The sequence below is a fragment of the Limulus polyphemus genome, unplaced genomic scaffold (assembly GCF_000517525.1).
Source record: "Limulus polyphemus unplaced genomic scaffold, Limulus_polyphemus-2.1.2 Scaffold2583, whole genome shotgun sequence".
Taxonomy (NCBI): Eukaryota; Metazoa; Arthropoda; class Merostomata; order Xiphosura; family Limulidae; genus Limulus; species Limulus polyphemus.
Window position 1 is genome coordinate 57,462 of NW_013668193.1, and position 10,241 is coordinate 67,702.

The 10,241-nt window shown below is 36.2% G+C and overlaps 1 protein-coding gene across 1 annotated transcript in view; it reads right to left on the bottom strand.

The window, feature by feature from the left end:
- Positions 1–5,633, bottom strand: part of LOC106467358 (zinc finger protein ZIC 4-like) — a 37,464-nt gene extending 31,831 nt beyond the window's left edge. Inside the window, exon 1 of the mRNA XM_022395521.1 lies at positions 4,736–5,633. Within this exon, the coding sequence (XP_022251229.1) occupies positions 4,736–5,633 (898 nt within the window). The remainder of the gene's footprint in view (positions 1–4,735) is intronic.
- Positions 5,634–10,241: the final 4,608 nt, after the last annotated feature.

Genomic DNA, 10,241 nt, shown 5'->3' on the forward strand with positions numbered 1-10,241 from the left:
ACTGCCATACTTGATGCATACATGTGACTTTCTAATACTGCCATACTTGATGCATACATGTGACTTTCTAATACTGCCATACTTGATGCATACATGTGACTTTCATTACTGCCATACTTGATGCATACATGTGACTTTCATTACTGTCATACTTGATGCATACATGTGACTTTCTAATACTGTCATACTTGATGTATACATGTGACTTTCTAATACTGCCATACTTGATGCATACATGTGACTTTCTAATACCCAATTCTACAAGCTGCCGAAAGATGATGGTGTAGAGATGTTTTTTAACGATTTTATTACATACATTTTGTAAATAAAGATTTAGTTATACATGGTATATCCATATAGAATTGGTTTGTTTGTTTTAGAGCAGAACCACATTGGGCTATCTGGTGTGTCCACCACTGGGAATCGAACTCCGGACTTTAGTGTTGTAACTCCGTAAACTTGACACTGTCCCACAGGGGGACTACCAATATATAGTAACATGAGCCAGCTATACGTTTATGGTCTTATAAAACTAAAATCCAAAGTTCAGTCTCCCGTGGTTGACAGAGCGAGCATATGGACCCCTGTGTAGTTTTGCGCTAAAACAAACAAACAAATAAGACTATAAAAAAATTTAAATTATTATGTCTTAAAAAATACTTGTCCTAGGGGAACACATTTTAACCAGAGACACATTGAGAATGATAAGTTTTGAAGATAGTTTTTATAAAAATCACACTAGAACGTACATATTTTCTGTCACACTTCCAATTAGTCAGTTGCGGATTTCAAATCAGAGGCGTGTGTAAGAAAAGGATTATTTTAAATATAGTTGCTGTCTGTTATATACATCACTGTTCAATTGGTTTCTTGCTTCAATACCAGAAGTTGTTAGCTAGGTTGAACGTGACCTTGGAAAAAAAAATCGATGAAAGGTGCTATTTTATATGCAGTACGAAACATTTAGTGTCACCGTGTTAAACGCCAAAAGATGACGAAACACTAAGACCAATAGGTCCAGTATTAGCAATAAAATTAACTCTACCTACATTACAGGTTGTTGTTTTAACTTGTTCCTCTTAATTACACCATTGTGAATTTTGAATTTATTTTCTGTCTTTGAACGTTTCTTATTTGAAATCCGCAATGGACTAATTAAGAAAAATGAAACAAATAAACTGAGTCTAATGTAATTTCTATCACTAATACTAGTAATATTAGGCCTATTGGCTTCATTGCTTCGCCAGCTTTAGATATTTGACACTGAAGCCAGAACAACGAATATCCACGAATAATGTAAGTTTAACAAAAAGTAATAAATCTAGCCTTGTTTATTTATATTATGCTATTACTTAGCTGTTGGGTATTTTGTCCCAAATTTCGGCAGAACCAATAATTGTCATATGAAGTTATATGTCACAAAAGGTTGTTATAAAAAACGTACAGCTAAAAATAAATAATTATATTCAAAGTTGTTGTACTTCTAACTTGATCTGGGCACTTTCGGAAGAAGCTTATCTCATTACCCGATGACCTTAAGATACTATTGATAAAATACACACACACAAACCGCTAAAATGTAACAAATGGTACTTTACCTACATGGGGACATCGACACAATACTTGAAAAATAAAGTACTGTCGACAAGCAATCAGAAATAATAGTCACAGTAGAAGGATAAGCACTTCCTGTTCCTCCTCCCCCTGTAGATGGTGTTCGTTGTAATGGCTCCGGTCATGGGCTATTGCTCTGCATTGTGATTTACATTGCAAGAGGCAATGCACTCAATTTATAGCCCTCCCTTTCATTTTTACACGTTTTCCAAAGTACGTGGTCAACTGTGCGCAGTCGTCAACTTTCTAGGGCCTGTTTGGGTACCCCAAAGACACAGATGTCCATGGAAAATGTCTGCGAATGATAGCATCTATTTCCTTTCATATTTATATCTTGAGGACGAGTTGACAAAATGACTTAGAAGTGCTCTATATTGACATTATTAGCAGTACCCATTCTCGCTTTTCTAGACCTAAATTTGTGTGAATTATTTTTTTGATATATATCAAGAGAGAGATTCCTACTTTAGCTGCAATAAATTGATTTGTTCTTGGGTTTCTTCTGGTAACTAACTGTTTTTATTCACCATATCTAGTGTGTGAAATGTAGTAGATCGTGTTGTTACGTCTCTGTATGTTTGTTTGTTAATTCTTCTAAGATACAAGTCCTTTGTTTATAAAACTTGTTTATTCTTCCTCAATACAACTTTGTAATGTACTTGATTTTCACAGTTACACACACTATAGTTCACAACAATTCACTCACTTTCTATCGCCCTTAGACTTAATTGTCCGTCCCTGCAAATTATAGTTCCGATCTCTGTGTCTGTTATCCTCAGTTCCCGCCGACCGTAATTGCTGCCTCCCTCACTGTCTAGCGCACTTATATACGATAATACTGCCTGTTCTAGAAACTTCTAAGACTCTCAACACGTGCTACCAGCGTCACTTGACTTCCGCTGTCGTAACACACTAGCGAATCTTCTAGAATACTCGTTGATGAAGGTGGGGTTCGGTATATTTTTCTCTTTATTTTTAGTTTCATTAACAGTACTGGTAAGAATGTTTAATAAATTTAATTTGTTATTATAATATTTTGATTATAAAGATAGTTCTATGTTAGGTTACTATATGGCTTTAGGGCTAGCCTAGATCTTCCAAGCTGGCTGAATCTCGAAAGATAGTAGTGTTTATAGCCAAAGATACTGTTAACAGTACCCAGATGATGAAACAATGCAGTCTAATGTTTATAAATAAGAGCGCAATAGCCAAAGATACTGTTAACAGTACCCAGATGATGAAACAATGCAGTCTAATGTTTATAAATAAGAGCGCAATAGCCAAAGATACTGTTAACAGTACCCAGAAGATGAAACAATGCAGTCTAATGTTTATAAATAAGAGCGCAAGAAACGTATACCTAATTAGCCATACGCGTTGATTTAAATGTACACTTAATGAGCTATATTCAATACCGGGTTGATTTTTAGTTTTGACCTAAGTGAGTAGCTTATTCTTATAAGGAAATAATAGTTTTAAAAGTTAACTTTCATATTAACATTTTTTCATATTCAACATAGTTGTAAAAATATATAAAAAAATCCAATACTGAGAAACTTCCTTATGCCATCTGAGAATTTTATCGAGTCTTGTATAACCTTATGTCTAAACACGTCCACCACAACGGCCGCCATGTTTGATCCCCGCATGTTTACAATGTCGTTTCACCGGTAAAGGCATGTTAACCTGGCTAGAACGGTCGCCACGAAACCGTCAAACAGTCCTCGTGGTTCTGTTTGAAAGTCGTCACTTCTTAAGAACATACTCAACTTCCTAAAAATTCTAATATAGAGAAGATATTTCACTCATAACAATGACAAGATTGTCTTACTAATAAGGGCTACTATAAGTTTACATTACAAACAGGTAATATATAGGAAATGTAACTTAGTAACGTTTGTACCTGATGATGACAAAACCTTGTACATTTACTGTTATGTTAAACGTATATTAAAGTTTTTCTTCATTACCCATTCAAGCTGTCTCCAAGCATTATTAGTATCGTTTATTCTATGTCGAGCATTATGTGGTATTATCCCACTTAAATATCGCATCGTAACACAACTGTAGACTTTAGAAACGGCCCCGTACTTGCATTATGTGGTATTATCCCACTTAAATATCGCATCGTAACACAACTGTAGACTTTAGAAACTGCCCCGTACTTGCATTATGTGGTATTATCCCACTTAAATATCGCATCGTAACACAACTGTAGACTTCAGAAACTGCCCCGTACTTGCATTATGTGGTATTATCTCACTTAAATATCGCATCGTAACACAACTGTAGACTTTAAAAACTGCCCCGTACTTGCATTATGTGGTATTATCCCACTTAAATATCGCATCGTAACACAACTGTAGACTTTAAAAACTGCCCCGTACTTATCTCCACATCAACAATAAAGGCTTCGAACTGAGAAACGTACAATGCTATGTCTAATAAGCTGATAAGACGGCCGAATTTAGATTCTTCCCGCTATATCACTTTCGTCGTCACAACGAAAAGATCTGTTACGCTGTGGCGTGTTTTAACCCTTTCGCTGCGATGTGAGTAGAGTCCTACGTCATGTTATCTGTTTGTATGTGTGCGTTGTGCCGTAGAATCTACAGGATATTCTAACCTTCTTTCTCTATATCCTGACACAGCGGTAGTTGCCTTGGCTACGCATATAATGCATCTCAGGGGAATCCCCACGTTTTCCAGTGATTATACCATATGTTATGTAGATAATGCGATTACGACATAAAAACCACAAGATAATATGACATCACAGAAGTTTGGAATAAATCCTGTAGCTTCTCCGACATTCAGTGCTTTACATGTGCAGCTGTTTAACCGTCATAAACTTGTAAAAAAGAAAAGAAGTGAGAATCAATTATGCTTTCCCTTGTACAAGAGGCTTCCCTCCCAGACAAATCAAAGTTGAGAATGTTGGAGAAGCCTCCAGATTTATTCCAAATAAGGTTTAAATACTGTATGCTTATAAAGTTCTTAAAAGTGTAATTAACACCAACAGATCCGAGTCAAGACTTTAGTTTCTACAGTAACATGCACCAAAAATAAGTATTTCTTTTTTAAAAGTGAACATACAATTTCAGATTTTTTTTTTTCTTACCGGTGTGTGTTCGTTTATGAATCTTAAGATTTTCACTCCTGGCAAACACTTTTCCGCATCCAGGGAAAGGACAGGGAAAAGGTTTCTCTCCCGTATGGACCCGTATGTGGTTGACCAGTTTGTATTTAGCCTTGAAGGGCCGTCCATTTCGAGGGCAATCCTGCCAAAAACATATATGATTTGAACACTCGGGACCACCAACATGTTCCACCGAAATGTGAGTCACTATCTCGTGCATGGAAGTAAATATTTTGTTACACGGTTTTTTGGGGCTCTGTTGTTCCTGATCTACCCATAGACACGTCATTTCTTGTTTTATTGGTTGCCGCATGTACCTAAAGAAAGCTCCAGGACCATGGGGACCCATGTTCATATGCCCCATGTTCATAGCGCCATAGGTTCCGGCTAGGTGGTCAGACCTCGGACCACCAATTTGGTTGAAAGTGTCTGGACGTCCATACATGTCAGCACCAGGTAAAGACAATCTGACCTGTCCGTTCATATGTCCAGTGTGGTGGGCCGCAGAGTACTCAAAACCGGGAAAAAGCACATGCGTAGAGGAAGGGTCTCCTGTGTGATGGGCTCCGTGCAGCGTCGCCGAGGAGGGTACAAACATCCCATGATGCGTGGGGCCATTGGTGCCGAGTCCATCGTGGGTACCTAGACTACTGGCTAAAGTCGGCATATGCTCCCTTCGCAGGAAAAAGTCTCGTGCAGCATAGCTACTGACATGGCCATGGTGATGGTGATGGGCATGAGGTCCAGCATAGCCGTTGGCCTGAGCTGCAAACTGGTGGTTTCCCTGTGCGTGGGATCCTGTAGATTCACCTGAAATAGCGTGTGGCGGGCTCAGCTTGAGGGGGCCCATGTGGGCTGTGTCCATGAAGTGGTTTAACATATCCGAGCCGCAGTGGTGATCAGCTGCCGTAGAGTTCAAGGGAAAGGCCGTAGCTACACCATTTACACTCTGTGTGAATACAAGGTCAGAACGAGATAAGACGCGCGAACCGGCTACGTTTACTAGGCGGAATGCCGGGTTTCGAATAGTGAGTCCATGTTTCATAATCTCTCTCTGTTTACCGGCGCTTTGTATAAATGCTTCGCCCCTCGAGACGTACTACAAGTTCTAGTGATTCGTTTACACTGAATCTGACAGTTATTTTCCTACCGGGAATGACAACATGGGGTTAGGTTTTCCTGGTGCTGATTGGCTAGAACGAAGCTAGTGGGCGGAACATCTACCCGTCTTAACAAATCAATAGCTAGCTTTAAATCGTCCCTAGATATTCAGCTAGGCGTGGCTTTAATGGTTGGTTGTCAATCTTATCCAGATTATCGTGGAAGATGTGTAAAAAGCTTAATAATCCCTTTGGCTAATTAGGGGAAAACAATGTTTTAGCTGAAAATTTATGTTGTTTCCTATGCCCTCATATGTTTGTCTAAACCACCCGTGTGCTTGCATCCTTTACTTGAATGTTTGACTACGTTAGTCTACGTATTAATACTTGTCAACATGTAAGTTGACGTAGAATATTTTCATGTATCAATATTTTAAGTTAAGTACCTTGGTATACTTGTGATTTAATGAAAATATATTTTATTCATTATGCTATAATGAAGACAAAATTCCATCCACTAAAGACTAATTTCACTCTTTAATTGAAAGCCTTTAAACAGGTCTCATAGAAATGAACATGGCACATTTTGAGCTGCTATAAGTTAGTAATTTTAACTTATATTTAAGTCTTTTTTATTAAATATTTAGAAAAGTTACTAAACATGAATAATACGAAATGAGCACGTGTGCTTGTTTTGTTTAGAAAAAAAGCAGATAATGTATAAACCTCTTTATTAAGCACGTTTTTTTTTCTATAAAATGGTTACATTAAACATAATGGCGTTATTTCTTTTTATTGTATAAGCATGTAAATAGCATGAGATTAATCTTATTTAAAACTACTGGACATATCAAAACGATATATTTACGATATCATGCTTGTTTATTTTTACAGCAGCTATTCAACTGAAACATCAATGGTTACTTTTTAGAGTGCGTGAGTGGAAGATTCTTACTACTTTTAGAGTATATATAATGCACTCGGGCCGTGCTCAATAATATTTATATAAACTGGATAAATACCTATATACGTTGCTTAATAATATAGTACATTATACAAAACTTAAATGGAAGAACTATTAAAATTCACGTAATTAACACGCGCCGAAGATATCGGATTTTGATATTGCTTATGTGACAAAAAACTCTGTGACGTCTGTGATAGAACCAAACCAGCTAGTTCGTATGTAATTTTCAAATAATTGTGTTTCTACTCTAAAAACGAAACAGAGTAAATTGTGCTGTTATTTCGTGAAGTAAGAAGGAAGGGGTACTTGATTTTACAAGTCATCGAAATAACAATATGTTCGACTCCTTAGTTAGTAGACGGCCTACCTTTAACTTAGAATCCCTTGGGAGATTTGTCAGTCCATTCCTTTGCTAAAGCTGAGATTAAGGATGCTTATTTACTTGATTTTACAAGTCATCGAAATAACAATATGTTCGACTCCTTCGTTAGTAGACGGCCTACCTTTAACTTAGAATCCCTTGGGAGATTTGTCAGTCCATTCCTTTGCTAAAGCTGAGATTAAGGATGCTTATTTACACCTATAGGTCAATAATTCTCACAATGGAATACCATTCGTACTGAGGCAAGTAAATCGGTATGTAAACAGTGTCTAAGTTGCGGGCAATGCACTCCCCCACCCCCCCTCCGTTTTCAACTTCCACAGGTTGTACAGTCTTTTGTCTGGCTTGGCTTGGTTCTTATTACTCTATGGTAAGCTGAATGAAAAAGGCTGACATAAGTTATATCTTGTATACACTACAGAAAGTCAAACAGTTCCTGCTACCGTCCGATTCAACGATAGCTCTCATCATGAAAGTAAACACATTTCCCTCTGGTCTACAGTAATATTATCCCTTAAAAGTCTTGTTAAGAGTTTACCTTCTAGGTTAACGCTGCCGACTCTTTTCACTCTGGGAGTAGAAGAAGTCATTCTTATATTGAAGGACTGGGGAGGGGAAGAAGATATTACAATAGCATCTTAGAAATGATAATGGGGGTTAGTTTAGTTGATCTTTGATTATATGTAAATCTTTCAAATTATGTGTTGAATGATACTGAAAAAGTTTCATTCCGAGGACTAATATTTACCTTACCAATTAAAAATCTTGTTTTCAGTGAGTATTCATTACCGTTTGATATATAATTTATAAGACTTAAAACAATGTAAAATAAATCCAAAGGCTTAACAAGTTTATGTGTTTGTAACTTTAATATACAGTAAAATAATTTTTTTAATGTGTAACTTGCGTGAATGTGCACATAAGTTTTATAATTACGCCGTTTTAAGCGTCTTTAATGTAGCTCTATCTTAATAGCATCCTCCCTATACCGTTTCTGCTGCCATGGACTAACTTCTGTGTAAAGATGCTACTGGCATGCCTTTAGTCCTGCAATAAGCATCTGTGGTGTTCTCAGATGTACTGATTTACCTTTCGGGTAGTAACCGCAAATAACAGAAGCAACAACCAGGAAATGTATTATGGAATTAAACTGGGTCCGACGAATTGAAGAAATAAAGAGACTGCGCACAGTGTGAGAGAGAACATGTAAAATAAAATAACTTTATTTATTTGAAAAACAAGCAAAGTGACGAATGCACAGGTCAAATAGACAGCACTTATACTGGAGATCAGAAGAGATTCCATAGAAAGTTTGTTATTCTGTTCCAGACAGACAAAGCATAGCATTATATACAATATTTAATATTTTGTAAAGCTCCTTAGTGTACATGAGCTAGCCACGTCATGTCAGCCATTCGAAAATAAAAAAAAAAAGGTGAGGGAGAATATATCCTCAAGGTATTACCAGTGAAAAAGTTAGGTCCAGCCTTTACATAGTTTGTCCTACTTTACAGAACAATTTCCCATGAGAAAACACTCCTAACGTAACAGGAGAGCAAGTATGTATGAAAAATTTTGAAACTTCTTGATGAACATAAAATGTTCACATTACTACGTAAAGTGAGAATTACGTTTACTCACATGGTCCAAAGCTATGTACATCTGCTAACATACTTAGTTATTTGTACACTTACTTCTAGTGCTTCATATCCTGAAATAGAGCTTCAACTTACACCACTCGACTCTTCTATACAAATTTTATTAACACGAACCAATTCCTACATACATCTTATATTGGCATGGCTCTAGTCCTGTTCTGGTAATTTCAGCTGGCAGCTAAACATATCTGCAATAAAGGTGGTTCAGTAAATGTTATGTAGATAATAATGTCGAACACGGACACCAGTGAATGAATGAAATAACAATTCTTTATTCACACTACACTGTGTTAACAAACTGGTCAGGCTTCTAATTCATTGACTTTCTGGCAGGCTGAGGTGAGGAGCCAAAAACAAGAGCTAAAACCAAAAGTTATACGTAACGGCAAGATAATTAAAAACAACCCAAAAAATCTAAGCATCAAAATCCAAGTCAGTTGACTTTAAGGATATTTATAAGTCCTAACGTAGTATTTCATAATCCTTAGATTATATACCTCAACCATCACAAGTTTCCAAGCTAGTTAGTATAACTTTCTCTATTACCTGACTTATCATAAAGTTCATACATAGACCTGGACATACTAGTTTGAAACTTATAAACGGAAGTGTAAAAGGCAAAGTACATGTTTATGATCTTAAAAAATCCAGTCAACATAAATGTGATCAGCTACATGCACAAAGTGCATGGAAATTTAGAAGAAAACTACAAAAGCCTATCCACAAGTTATCAAAGTGTAAATACTTATCATCTTCAATCACACACACTTTTTTATGTTACCCGAACTTTTAAGTTAAACATTAATGACTAAATCAAATATAAAACTACAGGTCATAAGATAGAGTAATTCTCTTCTTTATGTGGCACACAAGATGACATAAAATTTATATGAACAAAAAACCCAAAATCTCTATCAGACAGCTAGAATTAAATAAAAGAAATAAAAATACAATTCAAAATTAGTACAAAATAAATTTGACTAAAAATAAATAAAATAAAATAAACTTGATATAACAGGAAATGTTAATAGAAAATAAAGAAAACACGAAGTTACTTATAATAAGTGCACAATGCTGAATAAAAGCGTAAAATAAAAACTGAACACAAAATTAAATGCATTACTTGTGGTATTTTTAGATCAAACTGATATCTTGATAAGTACCTCTGATAGAAATACTTGCAAATAACAGCAGGTCCGGATTAGTGATTTAAGGGATCTTTCCGAGGAAGAGTATTCGAGTGAGTTTTCGATGTTAGTGTGGATAAAAAAAAAGAGAGAACTTGGACACTTTAAATAAAATGAACAAAATGTTACGACAGTGGGGGTCACGTGGCTGAATTAACGTGCAGCAACATTTCTGTAGATCTATATTACCATCA